Source organism: Brassica napus, chromosome A1 (assembly GCF_020379485.1).
Source record: "Brassica napus cultivar Da-Ae chromosome A1, Da-Ae, whole genome shotgun sequence".
Lineage (NCBI taxonomy): Eukaryota > Viridiplantae > Streptophyta > Magnoliopsida > Brassicales > Brassicaceae > Brassica > Brassica napus.
The window spans coordinates 17829033-17850542 of record NC_063434.1 but is presented as its reverse complement, the minus strand read 5'-3'; the positions used below and the strand labels follow the sequence as shown (position 1 = coordinate 17850542).

General features: G+C 36.0%; 1 protein-coding gene across 1 annotated transcript; it reads left to right on the top strand.

Moving 5' to 3' along the window:
• On the top strand, positions 1 to 1546 carry LOC106433961 (chaperone protein dnaJ 6). The gene is made up of 5 exons (XM_013874801.3): positions 1 to 368; positions 454 to 541; positions 656 to 726; positions 872 to 928; positions 1259 to 1546. The coding sequence occupies exons 1-5, from the start codon at positions 261 to 263 to the stop codon at positions 1397 to 1399; spliced, it is 465 nt and encodes a 154-aa protein (XP_013730255.1). The 5' UTR covers positions 1 to 260; the 3' UTR covers positions 1400 to 1546.
• Positions 1547 to 21510: the final 19964 nt, after the last annotated feature.

The window sequence follows — 21510 nt, the reverse complement described above, 5'->3', positions numbered from 1 at the left end:
TAAAATAAAAAAAAAATATCAAACCCTCTCTCGAAGTTTCCATCTTTCTTCCACAAAGATATTTTGTTGTGCGTTCTATTCCCTTCCACATAAAAAAAAAAGCCATTACTTCTCAACTCTCCGATATTTTTCTCCAAGAGAAACGTAAATTTGCAGTTCCTTTGTCACTAGTTTTCGATGCTGTAGAATTGAAGAGTGAGAGAGAGAGAGATAGATCGTTGAAGACGCAGCGGTGATCGAAACAGAGGAGAGATCTGGAAATGGAAGGTGGAGGATCCAACGTTAGATCTAGCTACTACAACGTCCTCGGTATTCGCAAAGACGCCTCTGTTTCCGATGTCCGGGCTGCTTACCGTAAGCTCGCCATGGTACTTCCTCTACTGCTCCTTCGAATTTCGCAGATTTTTATTTTTGATGAGTCCTCATTTTATTTGACACTTTTTTTATATGAAGAAATGGCATCCGGATAGATACGCGAGGACTCCTGACGTCGCCGGAGAAGCCAAACGTCGATTTCAGCAAATCCAAGAAGCCTATTCTGGTCATTTCACATTATTCTCTCTCCCTCTAAATATCTTCTTAACGTCCGTTATTCTTGTCGTTATCTTTTCTTAACGTCCGCCTCACGTCACAGTTAAAACTTTTCCTCTTACAGTTCTGAATGACGAGAATAAGCGCTCGATGTATGACGCTGGACTATACGATCCCCATGAAGATGACGACGACGTTCGTATCTAAATTTATTTCGCATTTGCATAACATGATGTTGGATATTTATTTCTTAATTGGTCATTTTCGTTTTAGAATTTACCATTCTCACCTCATATTTTATTTTATAAACTGAATTTGGCCCCCTAAACGCTGTGATCAGGACTTCTGCGACTTCATGCAAGAGATGATCTCAATGATGAACAATGTCAAAGGCAAGGTATGTTGGATCCCTATGCTCTTCCCGGTTCATTATGACCAGTCGGTTCAACAATTCCACCCATAACCAGAATATTTAGTTATAGTACATTTATGATTCGGGATTTCTTAGGTTTCCAGGATCGGTTAGATTTGTTGATAAACTTGAGGTTAACCGATCATAAACCGGTTTGATAAATGAAAAATTTGTGTACTCGATTAGTAGGGATGGAGTAATGGGAAGCATTAACCATTCGCAAGCTGTATTTGTAAATTAAGGCATGGTTTCAGATATTTCCGGCTCAAATAAGAGATTAGTTTTAAACTAACTGGTTCGGATTTTGATAAATAGGGAGACAGCTTGGAGGACTTGCAACGGATGTTTACGGATATAGTTGGTGGAGATAGCGTGAGCTTTGCCTGTAACGACAATTCAAGGAACAGCAAAAGACCACGTGTTAATATCTCAAGGAGCAGTGCTGCGATGCGTTAGTATTGTTTTTCTCTTTTGTGTTTGTGTCGTGTCGTTTCGCCTTGAATTGTCTCATGCTAAGTCTCAAATTTTCTTAATTGTCATTTCGTGTTTTATTTTCTTGTGTCAACTCTGAAGGCTATAAAATAAAATATCTTTGAAGTGCAACTAGAACTACTTCAAAATTATTGGAAATTATTTGTCGGACGCGTGTTGCCGAAATTGCTTTTGCTTCCAAAAGTCCAAAAGTCCACAATCAACATTGTTTTCTCAAATTATGTGGTTAATCGAACTAAATAAATTCTTAATGTTCACGGCTGCTTAGGCGTAAGGACAAGCAATCATGAAGCACTAGGGTACGTCTTATGCAAGATAAGGTTATTTGTATATTTTATCAATAACTTTTTTAATATATTTAATCATTTTATTTATGCATATACAATATTTTTTGTTGTTATTATATAATTTATTTCTAATGGACCAGATTGATTTTTATTAAAAATTGTGAAACTAAAATATAATTAATATATAATGGGTTTATCGGATTAGAAATTAAGCAAATTATGACCCAAAAATCTTATTTTTTTTCACCGAACACATTCTTGAAAAAAGTAAACAGTACTGTTTCCACAGTTGAATTATTTTGACTTTTATCTTCCATGTGTTTTTGAAAGGTTTTAGATCAACTATCAAATTGATACATGTCATTTTAATGCTTTTAGTCGTTTTAAAAAATTCAAAATATAACATATAAGAAAAATATCTAACATATAAGAAAAATATAACATATAAGGTTTCCTCATTTTTGTAATTTAAAACTGTTTAAAAAAAATTAAAATATAACATATAAGGTTTCCTCATTTTTGTAATTTAAAGTCATTTAAAAAAATTTAAAATAAAACATATAAGAAAAAAATTATTTTTTTATTATATGGTTAATGTGATTGTTTAATTTTTTAATAATATAAAATTAAACAAAAATGAAGAAGGATGCAAAAATGATTATCAAATCTTTATTATTCATAGTCATTAATTGCCATAAATATGTTAATCATATTAGGTAATTCCGTAACTTTTATCTAAAAAAAGAATACAGATCTTCTTATATTTTGGGTTAATATAATGTTTCCTAATTGAATTTGGACCAACATTTTTGTTCAATTGATTCTTAAACTGCCACGTAAACTAAATTGACATCTTAATTGAATGACACCTACGCATGGTCTCTTTTTAATTAGTACAAAATTAAGGTTACAACTTTTTAAATTATCCTCACATAATATATAGAGGATTTTGAATACCTCTATCTCTATATTAACTTCACTTTAAAATAGAGTTTTAAATTGTTGGTGAAAATGATTTCTGTACCCGAAGAATGGCCCGATTTTGCAAGTTATCTGAAAAATATCAAGATCATGAAAAGAAGTTTCCACAGCTTAGAGCTCATCCATATACCAAGGACACATAATTCAAGGGCGGACAGTCTAGCACGCAGTGCAAGAAAGCAACCCTCGTTTGTTGTCCATATGGATGCAGAGCTACCAGTTTGGTTAGCATGGTCTATATAAGTCTGTTTGTTGCTGACAAAAAAAAGAGTTTAAAATAAAATTACTCTAATGATATTTTTTATTTTTATTTTATAATAAATTAAAAATATATTTACTTTATAAAAATTTTAAAAATAGAGTTAATTCATTTATGTTTTGTTTATCGTTCAATTTTCCATCTAAAATATATTTTCTATTTTAAAATAGAACTAGGTAGTAATCCGCGTTGTGCGCGGAATGAAATAATTTATTACATTATTTATTGTATGTTGGTATTACAGAATTTGTTGTATAGTTTTTTCTAGGATGATCATTCATATATCTGTTCGGATTCAGTTGATCTATTCACATTTTGGATTTTAGAGTTAGAAATTTAAATCGTATTCAGATATTTATAAACTTTAGTTTCGATTTGGTTCAAATCATTGCGGGTTCGGTTCAGATTCGAGTTCGGTTATTCATTTTATTATGTATTTTTTAAACAAAAATCCAAATATACTTGAATCCTCAATATCCAAAAATAAAATAATATAAAACATAAAAAATTTAATAATGTAAGACTAAATATTTAAATTTATATAAAAATTAGTTCAATTTAAATATTTGGATGGAGAACAAATATATATTTTCAATATTTTGAATATTTTCTGTTATTTTTAAATATTTACTTGTGACTATTGATAATTTTTAGCTATTTTCATATTTTTGAATATCTAATAAATTTAAATTTAAAATAATTAACATATATGATTGTGATTTAGATATTTTTGGTATCCAAAATATTTTAGTTTTAATCAGATTCGGATCTGGTAATTTGGATATTAAACTTTTCGATCCATCTCAGTACCTAATCAATTTTAGTTTGTATTTAGTATTACTTTCAAATCTACTTCGGTTCTGTTCTTCAGATCATATATTTTACCCAAACTTACTTTCTTCTAATAATATAAAGCAAAATAAAATAAATGTAAAGGAAATATTTTGGACTTATTTAACATACATAATTATTGGATCATATTTTAAAAATACCAATAAAAATGGTTGGGTGTCGTGCTAATATTGTTGGCATGTTTCAAAACTGAAGTAGTTTATAGCCAATAAAATGTATTTTCTTATAAAAACTTCTTGGTAAATATAATAAAAAATACGATACAATCGAGTGAAAAGTGTAAAGAGTTCGGTGGAAAACAATGTGAACTCTTCAGAAGGAACCTGAATTTTTTTTTAATCTATTTCATGAATTTTTTTTCTTTTAAAGCTTTTCTGACTTCTGATTTTTTTTCTAGCAATTTGATTATGTTCATAATTCTTGGTCTGACATAAAAAATCCGTAAAGAAAAGCAATATTTGGCTAAACTAGATCCGACTTTGTGTGTGGTATTTTTTATCTCAAATTTCTTAATTCATAACCAGTCATAATTATTTATTGTATTCGTGTACATAAACTTCAAACATGGCTAAGTTCGACAGCATATGAACTTTCAATTTCTAAAAAAAATTTCATTCTAGCATTTTAGTTGATGCGAATTTTAATGATGTTTTAATTTTTCTCTTTTTAAAATGGTATTATTCAGTAGTTGTACATAGAAAATTTAAGTTCACTAATACAAATGTTAAAAATGCAAAAACTAAAAATGAACTAATTAAGAAAATTAGTGTAAACACATTAAATTGTCTGCGGTGGAGTTAAAAAAAATTAGTGTGTGAACGCATTAATTTTTAAATGATTGTGAGGCCGACACATCATTATACTCAAATTGAAATCGACGTGAGGCTGACACGTGTTTGATGTAGTGTGAAAGCATTAAATGACAATGCTTCTTTTTTAATATATAAGAGATATTATCATTCTAAAATAGAATATTATTGAAATAAAATTCAAGTAGATTATAATGTTATTGTATTAAGAAAAATTTTTTATTGAAGAAGGTCTAAGTCCGCTAATAAAGCAAGTTGTGGAAACGCAAATTGCTAAAAAGTGAGGTGGCCATCGTGCGTTTGGAAAGAGGAGATTCGATCCCTGATATAGTCTTCAGGGCCGTCTCAAACTCTACGGAGACTCTGTTAAAAAAAAACAAGACCCTTTGTAATAATCCAAAATAATTTGTGTTTTTATGACAAAATATTGTTATAATATATAATAAATACACCAATCTAATTTAAGTGGAAGAAACATCTTTTTCTTTTATAATTGAAAACTTATGAAAAGCTTCTTTTCGGGACTATGAATTTTTCAGTTTCTTTTTTTTTTGATTCTTTTTGTATCCACAATCAAGAGTTATAATCTATAAAAAAAAACTAACAAAACAAAAGAATCTGGATAGTGATTAGACAAAAAAAACCGTGGACTCTTGATTTGATTAAACAAGAAGTTGGAGACTTCTTAGTTTTCTTCTCAATAGAAGCTTAGACTAGTGTTTCTTTTTTTTTGTGTTTACTATTTTTTTGTAAAAGTTGGTGAAAAATTATATATTACCCTCTTTATTTACAATCACTAATTAATAATAGTTTCCTAAATATAATCAAATTAGAATATTAACTTTCTAAATTTAAATTGAATAATAAATCAAACACCAACAACTATTTTTTACTTTCGAAAATATATGATTGATATAAATGTTAATTTCTTCCTGACTTATTGCTTTTGTGTTGGTTATGTAAACAAAATCAAATTTGTAATATATATATATATTGTTTAATAATATGAAAATTAAATTAAATATACTTATCTGATTTTTAATAAATATATGATTTTAAATTTATAGCTATTACTAAAAAAAATTATGGGCCCTCTAAAATTTTGGACCATATTCGACCACTCCAATTGCACGTGCTAAAAGACGGCCCTGGTAGTCTTTGTTGGGTGTATAATCCTACTAACCGGACCAATTCGATTTGAACCAGATTTAAATAACCAATCTAATGGCTGGACCATATCTTAATACAATGTAAATGGACTTAGGGATTGATTAGGTCTTCCATTGACATTTGCAAACCATGTGTTCTGTTTATGGATGATAACCATTGCTGGTGTTTGATACTATTTGAAAAGGGGTTCTATCGTCACTTCAATTTTTTTTCAAAATCAAAATCTTGTTTTTTTTAAATATATATATGTAACATCCTAATTTGTGGTATATGAAAATGCTTAAAAAAATTGATTTGATTACCGTATGTCATCAAAGTGCACCTACTTTTTTTGTCATACATCCGTTTAGAACCCTAGGGTTAAGTGTGCTTGGGTTGGAATAATAGAAGGATAGGTAACCTATCGGGAAATGATTCGTGATATCGTGTGAGTGAAGCTAAAGCACGAGGAAAGATCATGTGGTAATTGCAGGATCAGTAAACAATGATTTCGAGCCTTCGGAAAATTAATGCACCGTCCGTCGAATAGGATGGATCCCACAGGCCAAGTCTGTTTGTTTTGTGTATGAATGTGCTATCTCTTGACAAAGCTGTGAAAGAGAAGAAGTTTAAGTTCCATCCACGTTGTAAGTCTCTCTCTCTCACTCACCTTTGCTTCGCCGATGATCAAATGTTTTTTTGTAGAAGGAACTAAAGATTGAAGGAGCTCTGTCTGTGTTTGATGATTTCGCTAAGTGGTTCGGTTTGAATATCAGTATTGAGAAATCAACTATTTATATGGCTGGAGTTTCAGTGGAAGAAAGGGGCAGAATCTTGATGTACTTTTCATTTGTGGATGGTACACTTCCGATTCGTTATCTTGGTCTCCCTCTTATGATTCAAGTAATGAGAAAACATGACTACTTGCGTCTGGTGGAAAGAGTAAGAGGTAAGATTAACACCTGGATTTATAGGTTTCTTTCTTATGCTGGGCGGCTGCAATTGATTAAAGAAGTGTTGATGAGTATTGTAAATTTATGGGCAGTTGTGTTTAGGCTACCAAGTAAGTGTATGAAGGAGGTGGAACAGCTCTGTGCTTCTTTTCTCTGGTCAGGGCTGGTACTAAAGTCCATATGAGCTAAGGTTGCGTGGAAAGATATTTGTAAACTAAAAAATGAAGGTAGATTGGGGGTTAGAGCTCTCAAAGAAGTTAATATAGTATATGGTTTGAAACTCATTTGGAGGATGTTGTCGGGTGATTCACTTTGGGGAAAATGGATAAATCCAATGTTCTGAAGAAGAAGAGTTTTGGGAAGTAAACAAAAAAAAAATCAAGCTTGTTCTTGGATGTGGAGAAAGATATTGAAGCTGAGAGATGTTGCGAAGACTTTCTATAAAAAAGAGGTAGGGAATGGTCACCATATTTGTAACACCCCCGAACCGTCCTAAGCATAGGTCGACCCACCGGCCAACAATCAAACAAGAACATGACCGACGGACGACCCACACCAAGGGTTGGAGAAGAAAGGCCAACTGGCCAGCCAACAATCAAAGAAGAACATGACTGACCGTCCAACCCAACACCATGGTCCGGAAGCGCTACGTGACGGGCTAGGGATTATCCGGTCAGAGTCACAAACTTTACTCCACGACCTAGATCAGTTCATCCACTAACTCGTCCCGCTGCGTCAAGGCATAAGGCTTTGCAACCCGTACCTAGAGTTAGCGTTTTCCGTTAGATCAAGGCCTAAGGCTTTTCAACCCGTACCTCGACCTAACGTTGTGTTAGACCGGACTAGTCAAATATCAGAGTACTCATGAAGCGCATATAAAACAATTACTTTTATTGATTCAAGAAATATTCATACATTGAATAATTCAAGACTGGGCCCGGCCTAATGCCAAATCGAGTCAACATAACACAATTCACAATACCGTTTACAAAAGGCATGAAAATCTACACCGGCGGTCCTAACGTCCAGCACGAAGCTATCCGATCATCCTTACCTAAAGCGACCTGCAAAAAGGACAACAGAGTTGGATGAGTAATCTAGTATTACTCAGTGAGCTGGCGGCCTCTACCCACAACCTAGAATCTACCCAGACAACCCAAAATAACAACCAATCTAGCCCTAGCATGCAATAAAAGCAAAGGCTAAGAAAACCGTTACTAAGTTAGACTTGGCCTCCTGCCATGATCTAGCTTCAAGTAACGGGAACCTGCATTAAAACAAGTCAACAAGCAATCCCTAGTTAACCATATATACGCCTGAGTTCAATACTCATGTAGTGTTAGACACTTAGACTATACAAGTATCATTAATCGATCGACCAACAATCAAACAAGAACATGATCGGCCAACCAATGATACCGCATAGCTTTAATATCCACCACCCTTCACAAGCAATCACTCAAACACATACAGGCCAACGTCAGGCCTACAATAACGAAATATACATCAAGCCTAATCTGGTACCTAAACCAGACTTAGACTTAACGTCAGAACCTGCAAGCAAATCAATCAACCACAAACACAATCACAATAATAAGACTATGAGTAACTACGACTCGATCTAACTTGTAACACCGTATATCGGTGCTACACTAACTCGAGGGTTCCATAACCCTCTACGACACTCTAACACAACACTCTAACCTGGGCCCTGGTGACTTCGTGTTCCTCCTCTCTATCGGCAATATCCTATCTCCCTGCCACAAAGGCCAGAAGAAGGAACTTTCAACCGACCGCGGCCCACAGTCATTCGGGTTACCGCGCGACAGCCCACAGTCCTTCGGGTCACTGCCACATTACACCGTCGTGTAATACTCAGCCATAGTACATGACACCGTTCGTCTGAGTCTTCCCGATCCAGCGAATAAGGGGTTTCCTTGAACCCGCTGGGTACGAGGCCGAGGAAACACTAATCACCCCTACACAAGCCTAGTATGGGCGGGTCACGCACATACTGTCGGCACACTCACAACAAAACAAACTCAATCTAGAACATAACCTAAAGCCAAAGTTCCAGATCCTAACTAGACACTCGACTCTACAACACAAACCAATAGTACCAGTAGTCCGGCCTATATGGCCTAAGACCCTTACCACTAACTACTAAACAATAATATCAATACTAAACAACACAATCAAACCGTTACCCAGATAGTCCAGCCTCCCGCTGAGAAACTATCTTTAAAGATAATGGGAACCTGCACTCAACAATATTAACACGCAATAATAGAAAACATGATGCATCCTAGCCCTAGTCCTAGTCAGGTTATTAACTCAGTCTTAATTCCATTCATCTCAGCTTAGCCCTTGCTAAACTGAGTCCGGTTCCATAAATAAAATAACCCTAAGGACTCTACCATTCAATAGCGTGATCATTCTAATCTATATGCAACTCGATCTACCCTAAATTCCAAGTGGAATTCACACAAACCAACTCACAGTGTTCTAGGCGAGAAGCGCTGGTCGATCGGAGAGGACTTGGCCAAAACCCAATGGACGCCTTGACTGGACTGGACCGGACTGATCTTGTCTTGGACAGAACCTCGGCTTCACCATGTAGAAACTGACTGGCCTCGACAGACTGATCTGGACAGAACCTCCTTTAGCTCCTGGACAGTTCTTCGGACTTCCCGGCAGAGTATCAAGCAGAACTTCGACTGATCTGAACCCGTGGAACACAACTAACTCCCGACAGCATCTCCAGTTGACCATCACAGAATATGACTGGCTTGGACGGATTGATTTGGACAGAGCTTCCGCGTCACAATCGTAGAGAATCATCGATTGGACGGAGCTGGCCTTCTCGGTGAGAATCGATCGAACTCTAGATCGAACACTTTCTTTCTCTCTCTCTCTCTCTAGCCACGTTGACTTCCCATCTGAAGTGATCTTCCCTTGATTGATCTTCAGTTGGACAGAACCTTCCCTAGGCGCTGACTCGAAATCAATAGAGAACTGATCTCGAAAACTCTCGATATAGCTCGGAATCACTTGCTTTCTTTTTCTACCTTACTCTCATGTTTTTAACTTGGTTTGTACAGGTCTGGATGTGAAGAAATGAGCTGGGGTCGTGGGGTATTTATAGGAGACACCAGCCAATCAGCTTCAGGTTGGTGGCAGCCCGTGTGTCGCTCCGCATGGCTCCGGACGCATGCACGGCGGCACCTCGTGTTCCACATGGCTGGCTGCATGTCCAGGACACATGCAGGACGCCACCACTCCTCCCAGATGTCAGGCTGCATGGCTGGAGCTCATGCAAGGCGCCACACATCCTCACACATGTCGATCAGCATGCTTCGGCTGCATGCGTCGCGACATCTCTTGCTTGGCCGTTCCACCTCGTGCTCCACATGGCTGGCTGCATGTCCAGGACACATGCAGGACGCCACCACTCCTCCCAGATGTCAGGCTGCATGACTGGAGCTCATGCAAGGCGCCACACATCCTCACACATGTCGATCAGCATGCTTCGGTTGCATGCGTCGCGACATCTTCTAACTATGGTCGAGCAACTTATTCGACTCATAGTTCACTCAGGATCACTTCTTCGCCCACTTCGTACTTCAAAACTTCTCGATCGATCCTTATCGCCCGCGACTTGACCACCACAAAGATACTCGACCATTTCTTTTTTTCTTTTTTTTTTCTAACGGGTTTCTACATTCTCCCCCCCCCTTATTAGAATTCGTCCTCGAATTCTTAGTTGCGAAATTGCTCGTCTTCACAACATTCTCCAAGCGTCTCCATAACCTCTTTACTCTCTCCACAACTGTTCCTTGAGTGTCCTCCTCAAGGTCTCCACAATCGTCTTCATATCTCTTGACTGAGTCGTCCTCTTTCTCTTATTCTGCCATAACACTGATTGCCCATAATACTAACTTGTCCAGATTCCTGAAATCCTTTCTCGATCTTCGTCTTCCCAACTACTGATGAAGTCCTTCCCCAATGAAGTCTTGTTTCCTCCCATCTGTCCAGTCCATACCACAGCCCAGTTCTCTGAATCTGTCTCTCCTCTTTCGCTTCGGGTTTGGATTTGGCCTTGAACTCCCTCCACTTTAAGGTTTTCATCCCTTAAAATTCCGATCAACGAACACACTTACTCGCTGCAACTTAAAAGAACACCTCACATGCAAGTTAGTAGACAATTAATCAAATAATCTACTAACCCAGCAAATACTAACAATTCAACCCAACCGCAATTCTAACCAGAAACCTAACAGTTCTACCCAAGCAACCTAACAGTTCTAGATTCCACTATCTCAATCCTTATTCCAAAAACCACAAATCCTATCGATGGACGTGACCGTTTTCCCTAATGCCTTTTGTGACTCAATTTGACTCGATAAATATTTAAAACCGATTAAATCATGAGTTCCGGAAGCATGGACAAAACCATGCTCTGATACCACCTCTGTAACACCCCCGAACCGTCCTAAGCATAGGTCGACCCACCGGCCAACAATCAAACAAGAACATGACCGACGGACGACCCACACCAAGGGTTGGAGATGAAAGGCCACCCGGCCAGCCAACAATCAAACAAGAACATGACTGACCGTCCAACCCAACACCATGGTCCGGAAGCGCTACGTGACGGGCTAGGGACAATCCAGTCAGAGTCACAAACTTTACTCCACGACCTAGACCAGTTCATCCACTAACTCGTCCCGCTGCGTCAAGGCATAAGGCTTTGCAACCCGTACCTAGAGTTAGCGTTTTCAGTTAGATCAAGGCCTAAGGCTTTTCAACCCGTACCTCGACCTAACGTTGTGTTAGACCGGACTAGTCAAATATCAGAGTACTCATGAAGCGCATATAAAACAATTACTTTTATTGATTCAAGAAATATTCATACATTGAATAATTCAAGACTAGGCCCGGCCTAATGCCAAATCGAGTCAACATAACACAATTCACAATACCGTTTACAAAAGGCATGAAAATCTACACTGGCGGTCCTAACGTCCAGCACGAAGCTATCCGATCATCCTTACCTAACGCGACCTGTAAAAAGGACAACAGAGTTGGATGAGTAATCTAGTATTACTCAGTGAGCTGGCGGCCTCTACCCGCAACCTAGACTCTACCCAGACAACCCAAAATAACAATCAATCTAGCCCTAGCATGCAATAAAAGCTAAGGCTAAGCAAACCGTTACTAAGTTAGACTTGGCCTCCTGCCATGATCTAGCTTCAAGTAACGGGAACCTGCATTAAAACAAGTCAACAAGCAATCCCTAGTTAACCATATATACGCCTGAGTTCAATACTCATGTAGTGTTAGACACTTAGACTATACAAGTATCATTAATCGATCGACCAACAATCAAACAAGAACATGATCGGCCAACCAATGATACCGCATAGCTTTAATATCCACCACCCTTCACAAGCAATCACTCAAACACATACAGGCCAACGTCAGGCCTACACTAACGAAATATACATCAAGCCTAATTCGGTACCTAAACCAGACTTAGACTTAACGTCAGAACCTGCAAGCAAATCAATCAACCACAAACACAATCACAATAATAAGACTATGAGTAACTACGACTCGATCTAACTTGTAACACCATATATCGGTGCTACACTAACTCGAGGGTTCCATAACCCTCTACGACACTCTAACACAACACTCTAACCTGGGCCCTGTTGACTTCGTGTTCCTCCTCTCTATCGCCAATATCTTATCTCCCTACCACAAAGGCCAGAAGAAGGAACTTTCAACCGACCGCGGCCCACAGTCATTCGGGTCACCGCGCGACAGCCCACAGTTCTTCGGGTCACTGCCACATTACACCGTCGTGTAATACTCAGCCATAGTACATGACCTCGTTCGTCTGAGTCTTCCCGATCCAGCGAATAAGGGGTTTCCTTGAACCCGCTGGGTACGAGGCCGAGGAAACACTAATCACCCCTACACAAGCCTAGTATGGGCGGGTCACGCACATACTGTCGGCACACTCACAACAAAACAAACTCAATCTAGAACATAACCTAAAGCCAAAGTTCCAGATCCTAACTAGACACTCTACTCTACAACACAAACCAATAGTACCAGTAGTCCGGCCTATATGGCCTAAGACCCTTACTACTAACTACTAAACAATAATATCAATACTAAACAACACAATCAAACCGTTACCCAGATAGTCCAGCCTCCCGCTGAGAAACTATCTTTAAAGATAACGGGAATCTGCACTCAACAATATCAACACGCAATAATAGAAAACATGATGCATCCTAGCCCTAGTCCTAGTCAGGTTATTAACTCAGTCTTAATTTCATTCATCTCAGCTTAGCCCTTGCTAAACTGAGTCCGGTTCCATAAATAAAATAACTCTAAGGACTCTACCATTCAATAGCGTAATCATTCTAATCTATATGCAACTCGATCTACCCTAAATTCCAAGTGGAATTCACACAAACCAACTCACAGTGTTCTAGGCGAGAAGCGCTGGTCGGTCGGAGAGGACTTGGCCAAAACCCAATGGACACCTTGACTGGACTGGACCGGACTGATCTTGTCTTGGACAGAACCTCGGCTTCACCATGTAGAAACTGACTGGCCTCGACAGACTGATCTGGACAGAACCTCCTTTAGCTCCTGGACAGTTCTTCGGACTTCCCGGCGGAGTATCAAGCAGAACTTCGACTGATCTGAACCCGTGGAACACAACTAACTTTGGACAGCATCTACAGTTGAACATCACAGAATATGACTTGCTTGGACAGATTGATTTGGACAGAGTTTCCGCGTCACAATCGTAGAGAATCATCGATTGGACGGAGCTGGCCTTCTCGGTGAGAATCGATCGAACTCTAGACCGAACACTTTCTTTCTTTCTCTCTCTCTCTCTCTCTCTCTAGCCACGTTTACTTCCCATCTGAAGTGATCTTCCCTTGATTGATCTTCAGTTGGACAGAACCTTCCCTAGGCGCTGACTCGAAATCAATAGAGAACTGATCTCGAAAACTCTCGAAAACTCTCGATATAGCTCGGAATCACTTGCTTTCTTTTTCTACCTTTCTCTCATGTTTTTAACTTGGTTTGGACAGGTCTGGATGTGAAGAAATGAGCTGGGGTCGTGGGGTATATATAGGAGACACCAGCCAATCAGCTTCAGGTTGGTGGCAGCCCGTGTATCGCTCCGCATGGCTCCGGACGCATTGCACGGCGGCACCTCGTGCTCCACATGGCTGGCTGCATGTCCAGGACACATGCAGGACACCACCACTCCTGCCAGATGTCAGGCTGCATGACTGGAGCTCATGCAAGGTGCCACACATCCTCACACATGTCGATCAGCATGCTTCGGTTGCATGCGTTGCGACATCTCGTGCTTGGCCGATCCACCTCGTGCTCCACATGGCTGGCTGCATGTCCAGGACACATGCAGGACGCCACCACTCCTCCCAGATGTCAGGCTGCATGACTGGAGCTCATGCAAGGCACCACACATCCTCACACATGTCGATCAGCATGCTTCGGTTGCATGCGTCGCGACATCTTCTAACTATTGTCGAGCAACTTATTCGACTCATAGTTCACTCAGGATCACTTTTTCGCCCACTTCGTACTTCAAAACTTCTCTTTCGATCCTTATCGCCCGCGACTTGACCACCACAAAGATACTCGACCATTTCTTTTTTTTTTTCTAACGGGTTTCTACAATATTTCCTTTTGGTATGATAATTGGTGTGATAAGGGAGTGCTTTTTGATCTATTGGGAAAAAGTGATATTATTGATATGGGTATAAGAAAAGAAGCTACAATGGAGGAAGTAGTTCTGAGTATTAGGAAAAGAAGAAAGCATCAAACTGAGGTTCTAAATGATATAGAAGCTGAGCTGGTTACAATTAAAGGGAAGATGAGAAATAATGTCGAAGATGCAAATAAATGGAGAAGGAATTCGGGTTTCAAACCTACATTCTCGACTCGTGAGACTTGGATGTTACTAAGAGAAACCTATGCTCAATGCTTTTGGGCTCGAGGTATTTAGTTCTCTATGGCTACGCCAACGTTTGCATTTATGACCTGGTTAGCAATGCTGGATAGACTATCTACTATGGATAGAGTCTCTATATGGAGCCAGCGAGCAGACACTACCTGTGTGCTTTGCAAAAATGCTACGAAGTCTAGGAATCATTTATTTTTTGAATAATCCTATTATTCATAGATATGGAAACATCTCACTATTGGCATTCTGCGAAGTTATTACACCAACGTCTGGTCTACTATTGTGCCACTGATATCAGAAGGTACTATGGAAAAGAAGAGCTCATTCCGTATAAGATATGTTTTCCAGGCTTTAGTTCATGCAATATGGAAAGAATGGAACAAGATTAAGCATGGGGAGCAGCATCTACCCATGCCTATCTTGAAGAAGCTCATTGATAATGGGATCAGAAACAAGCTTAGCTTGTTGAGAACGAAGATGGGGAAGTGTATGGAAGGTGCTCTCCAATTTTGGTTTGAAACAAGAGTGTAAATAATTTCTTTTTGTCTCTAAAGTAGAAAAGAAGAAGTGAAGTAGTATAAGGAGTAGTTTCATTTGAAAATTTCTACACTTTATGTAAAAAAGCTTTTTTGATAAATAAATTTAACATTCACTAAAGAAAAAGATAAAATAGGATATAAAGAATCTCGAAGAGTTACTCAGAAGATCCGACCAAATAGTCAGACCAATCTGTTTTAAACAAATGAAGTATTTGTTCAAAAAAAAAAAAAACAAGAGAAGTATAAACAATGCACACGATAACTGTCAGAATAAAAGCAAAGCTATACTGAATCCGATTTTAATTGGAACTTTATTTTGTCAAACCAGACCGAAGAAAAAGAAAAAGACATGAAGAAACAGCTTCGGTTTGTTTGGAAGTTGAAACACAACAAAAATCGATCTTATGATAGAAACACTATTTGACATCAAAAGACAAAAAAAAAACATATTTTTCCTTCTTCTGAAAGATTGGAATGTGTTAAGAGGAAAGAAAAAAAAAAAAGAGAAAGAGTTCTCTCTCTCAAGAGAGGAGAGAGACTCCCGCAAAGTATCCTTCTATACATTAAAAGAGAAGTCACTTTAGTAATTTTTGATGACATGTCATTAATATAGAGCTTCTCAGAAAAATTGTTATAATTCTATTGGTCGATTTTTTTGAATTTTATTTTTCATTTATTTTAATCAATCGCTTATGTAGACAAGCCCAAAACTATTGTCGAATTCGTTAAGTCCATATATAGCTAGGGGATAATAATTATCGATTTAGTTTAGTCTTGGACAAGATTTAGAACTAAGACAAATATTAAAAACTTTCATTATTATTCAAACAGTAAACTTGCGCATGTTGATATCATATTAATTACATTTGCTTAGAAAATATTTTAATGTTTCTAATTAGTAGGGGTGGGCGTTCGGGTATCCGTTCGGGTTCGGGTCGGATATTTTGGATTTTCGAGTATTTCGGTATAGAGGTGTAGAACCCGTTCGGGTATTTCTGTACTTCGGGTCGGGTTCGGGTATTTTTAGTTCGGATTCGGTTATTTCAGATCGGGTTCGGATATTTAGATTTTGAAAAAAAAATTAAAATTTTCATTTCTCAAGTTTCTTATATTTAAAATTATAACTTTCAGTTAACTAATTTTTTATTTTTAATAGATTGAATGGTTAATAGATTTGGACATAAAAATTTAAAACTAAAAAGGCATTAATTTAGTTATTTTTTAAAACAAATTTGGATGTAACTTTTTGTTAATTTTTTAAATAAAAAACTTGACATGCATTTTCGGATCAGGTTCGAGTGCCACTTCGGATATCGGGTAAAGTGCCCACCCCTACTAATTAGGTTGTTTGTTTTTAATAACTTACCTTTCTAATATGGATTACTTGCGCAAGTTGAAATCATAAAATATGCAAATAACTTATTGACACAATTTGTTTTTAATAACTTACCTTTCTAATATGGATTACTTGCGTAAGTTGAAATCATTAAATATGCAAATCACTTATTCACAATATGGATTACTTGCACAAGTTGAAATCATTAAATATTATCGATTTAGTTAACTCTTGGGCAAGATTTAGAATTAAGACAAATATTAAAAAACTTTCCTTATTATTCAAACGTTAAACTTGCGCATGTTGATATCATATTTATTACATTGCTTACAAAATATTTTAATGTTTCTAATTAGGTTGTTTTTTTTAATAACTTACATTTCTAATATAGATTACTTGCGCAAGTTAAAATCATATCATATGCAAATCATTTTTTGACAATACACATTTAATATCTTTCTTTAAACGATTTCATTATTTATTGTGCAAAATATTGTGCGTCATTAATATGAGAAATAAATCGACTGTATATATATAGGAGACACCCAAGGTCCTAAAATACAAACATTTTCTTTTCATTCTTTAAAGTATTATTCACAAATCTCTCCTCTCATACTATTAAGGTATTACGACGATGCTGCTTGTGTGCTAAGAAAAATGTGTTTAGACGCAAAGGCTCCTCATCTTTTATCGACTCTGCCATCCACTTTGCCTTGGAAGTTCAATAAACATGTACAGTGTAATAAAGGACTAACCCGCCAAGGCAATGGGAACTCAGAAGAGCTACGTTGTGTCATTGCTGTTATTCGACAGTATGTTTTCTTAACATATAAATCACCTTTATCTCCTCTATACTTCTATCTATTAAAATTTTGTTATTACATGACAGTGGCGATCAAACTCTAAAACAGAAGGTGAAACTAAATGTTACAGAGGAGAAACTGTTAAACCTGATGCTGAAGTACAATGGTGGAAAGCCAAGAGCTGAGGTGCGAGAGGTGCGAGAGGCTCCAGCTTTTCTGTCATCCATCTTTTATCAGTGCCTTGATTCATTTTGTATATATTTTTTCTTTTTTAGACAAAACTAAAAAGTGCAGTCCAGTTGCAAGACCTATTAGATGCAACAAGAATGTTAGTTCCCTGTACAAGGTAGAACCATGAACTCAACTCTTTGTGTCTTGTCTACAAAAAGCATGTCTGATCTATCATTTCCATGTGTTGAATACTGGTAACGACAATATGGTCTTCCTTTTTTTATATGTAAATCAGGTCGTGAGAGTGATAGTGATCCAGAAGACCTTGAACATGCTGAGAAGCTTCGCCAAGTTAAAGCAGTTATTGAAGAGGTTCTTTAGTACTTTCTCTTTTTTTGTTGAATATAGTCCGGAGAAAGTATTACATAGTATCATTTAGTAATACTATCTTATATCATTTTTTTGTTGAATATACTATCTTATAAGTAAGCTAGCATTATGCATTTTTTTTTAATTCATGAGGTCATTTTCAAAACAGTCAAAAAACCTAGAAAATTAATAATCGAACCAGCTACCTTTTTTTATTAGACCGGATATTAGTTCCACCTATAATCGTGGTCAACTTACCAACATGGTGCATATATGTCAAATTGACAAATCTACGTTTAAGTAACCCAACCTGTAAGGGATTTAGATTTTTTTTTGTGAATCTCGTGGACTGATCTATCGCAGATTGGGGTTCATAGGTAAAGTTTCAAGAAATTGTTATAATTTGATTGGTCGATTGTTTTTAATTTTTATTTATTTAATTTAGAACTAAAAATTTAAGATAAGTCTAAAATCATTTAACATCACTTGCCATATAATCTAACGAATATTACAAATAACAATTTATGGAAACTAATTCTCGAAATTATAGAAAGACTAATAATGTTTTATTTATTACTTTTAATATTTATAAACTATAAAATACAATGAACGAAATTTATATAAGATAATTATAATAGTTTTATACTCTACTTGATGAATTAAGTTCGAATATAATTATATAATAATTATTTTAAATATTACATAATCCAAAAAAGTTTATTAATATTATTTTTAAATTATTTATCGTTGTTTAAAGAATAAATTTATCATAATTTTAAAATAATTAATAAAATGCTTACAAATAACAAGGCAAAGTTGCACTTTCAAGAGTTAAGTCGAGATCTGGATTAAAAATCCTAATAACTAGTAAAGAAGGGAAGCCGCAGACAAAAAAATTGAATGTTATCTAGAAACAAGTTTTTCTGAATATTTCGTAGTCACGGTACGTAATTTTAATCTACTTTTTTTTTCAAATACAAATTTTAAAATAAATAAACTGTTGCAATTATTTATTTTTTGTATTTGCTAGATGGGTTGTGATGAGTTAGGAGACCGATGACGGTATGTCAATTTAATATTATTTCATGTTCAATAAAATTTAGAAATTTATAAATCTATCAAATAATGTTAACCCGTCAAATTGCTTACAAAATTTATTTAATTTTTTGCAAGTTTCTAATTGAATTTGCTTTCTTTATCGAGAAATGTACTTCATAATTTATATTATTTATGGATAATATTTTGATTTTTATTATATTTTCTTTTAATATGTCTACATAAATGTTTGTTTATTATTTATGGAAAAATAATATTATTCACCTAAAATAAAGAATTACAAAACATATACAATACAATTCTAATTAATGATAATATAAAATCTGTTACTTCTAAAACTATACACTATTTATTCTATTTTTTGAATGAAAGTATCTTCGTAAACACACAAAATATTTTGTGACGTTGCAATTATACATACACACAATATCTGTCTCTTCATACTGACGTTACTGTGTTCCCTCTCGTGAAGTACGGGCCGAGAGAGAATACAGGGTGCGGGCCGGTCATGTTCTTATGCCCGCACAGGGTGCGGACCGGTCACCTAGTTTTTCTTAATAGAAAAAATATTTGAAGTATTAAATAAAATATATTGAATATGCAAAAACGAAATTGTTAGATTATTATTTTTTTAGAGTAAATTAGCTTAAAATCCAAAAAGAACGATGAAATTAGCAAACTATCTATGATAGGACTAGTTTTGTGTCTATCAACGAAAACACTCAATTGCTGCAGTGTTCTTGCCCGAAAAAAAAAATTCCAGTACTCATGCCCGAAAAATTATTTAAATAAAACTTATTAAATCCAAAAAATAGGTAAAGACGATGAAACCAAAAGAGACCTGAATAATTACAACCCAACCAAGGGCATCTCGCGGACCATCCATACCGATCCATAAAATTCAGATATATTTTTCCATAACTTCCGAAAAATTAGTAATAGTTGGTGTAACTGTAAACATTTGGTTTACGGTGCAACTTAATAAAACTTCAACTAAGTCACACTTTTAGTAAATGTAGAACTTAGTAAAAATTCAACTAATTTTGATTGTATCTTTTACATTGGCAATATGTTCTATTGGGATACAGTGTTTTTACTGATATATTTATTTAAGTTCAAATAAATAGAGATAATTTTATAAAGAAAGAGCAGAGACATTACATTATGAAATGTATTTTAAATAAACTTTGTAAAAATAGACAAAAATTATATGTCATAACTCATAAACATACAACTAATTTTCAATTGGCCAGTCACGAGCAGTCAATGAATTTCATTGCAGAAGTCACAAGCTGCACATTGCCAGAAATAACAATCGCATTTTCATCGTATTCTTGATCCATCTATAGAGACTACAAACACTGGTTCTATTATTGCGGAGCACCAACAATCTATTCTTCCCAATAGAAACATAAACATCTCAGGTTTATCATAACCCCAATGGCCAGAGAGTGCCCAACTAGTGATCATGTGATACATTGGATCAACATATTCACGAGTAAAAGCAGGATAGTTGTGAACCAATCCTCTATGATCAATGCTAAAAGCTAAGTTCATCATACATCTACATATTTGGCCAACATGCATCCTCTCTTACCAGCAAGATGAATTTTTTATCTTCCTTCATCAAGTAAATGGAGGATGAAGTATTCATACATACCTCGCAAGTAGATGGCCTCTGGATTACCCAGTTGGTAGCACCTAAGCCTGAATGTTATAACAGCATTGACCTCATCTATCCAGTCATTCAAGAAAATGAGATCGACAGATTTGTAAAAGTGATCTTCTTTGCAAATTGTGTTAAACCCGGGGAAACCAACTCTTGCACTACCAAAGCCCCATATACTGGTTGTTGCTACCTTGGAGAGAATCTTGTGAAGCATGGAAGGAGGGAGAGAAGCCAAGTTGAAGTTCCCCGGAGAGTTTCGTTTCTCAAGTAAATGGAGAGATATTAGTTTTATCAAGTAAATGGAGATATTCATTTTATTTATTTGGAGAAGGTGATAATGATCCTCTGGCCCAGCTACAAAAAGTAGACGCTTCGAGAAGATACGAGTTCAGAAGACACGACTTCACACCGCAACAGTTGCATGCCTTGGATTTGAAACTTTGTATAACTTTAATTGATAAATATATAACTTTGTATAAGTAAGTGAAATAACTGATTTAGATTGTATAAAATCATGAAAGTAAGCAAAATTATAACGACTTAGATAGTCTAAATATAAGAAACTATGTAAAATTTTAAGAAATTTAGATATTATATTGTTATATTTTGCTAGAAATGCTAGCAACAAGCATATCGGAGATAATATATGAAAATGAAAATATTTAGTAATTTTAATTCCTGTTATTAAATGATTTATTACCCCAACTACAAGTTTTAACTCTTCCATTTAAGATTGATTTGATAGACGGCTCCAGAAGACACCATACGAGTTTTTTTGCACGAATCTCACGGCAACGGTCTCATGCCTTGGATTTGAAA

Bases quoted from the DNA above. Each gene is read 5' to 3' on its own strand.
- LOC106433961 (XM_013874801.3), top strand. From the start codon at position 261: ATGGAAGGTGGAGGATCCAACGTTAGATCTAGCTACTACAACGTCCTC. The intron at 542-655 runs GTCATTTCACAT...TTCCTCTTACAG, and splicing joins AATCCAAGAAGCCTATTCTG to TTCTGAATGACGAGAATAAG. The intron at 929-1,258 runs GTATGTTGGATC...TTTGATAAATAG, and splicing joins TGAACAATGTCAAAGGCAAG to GGAGACAGCTTGGAGGACTT.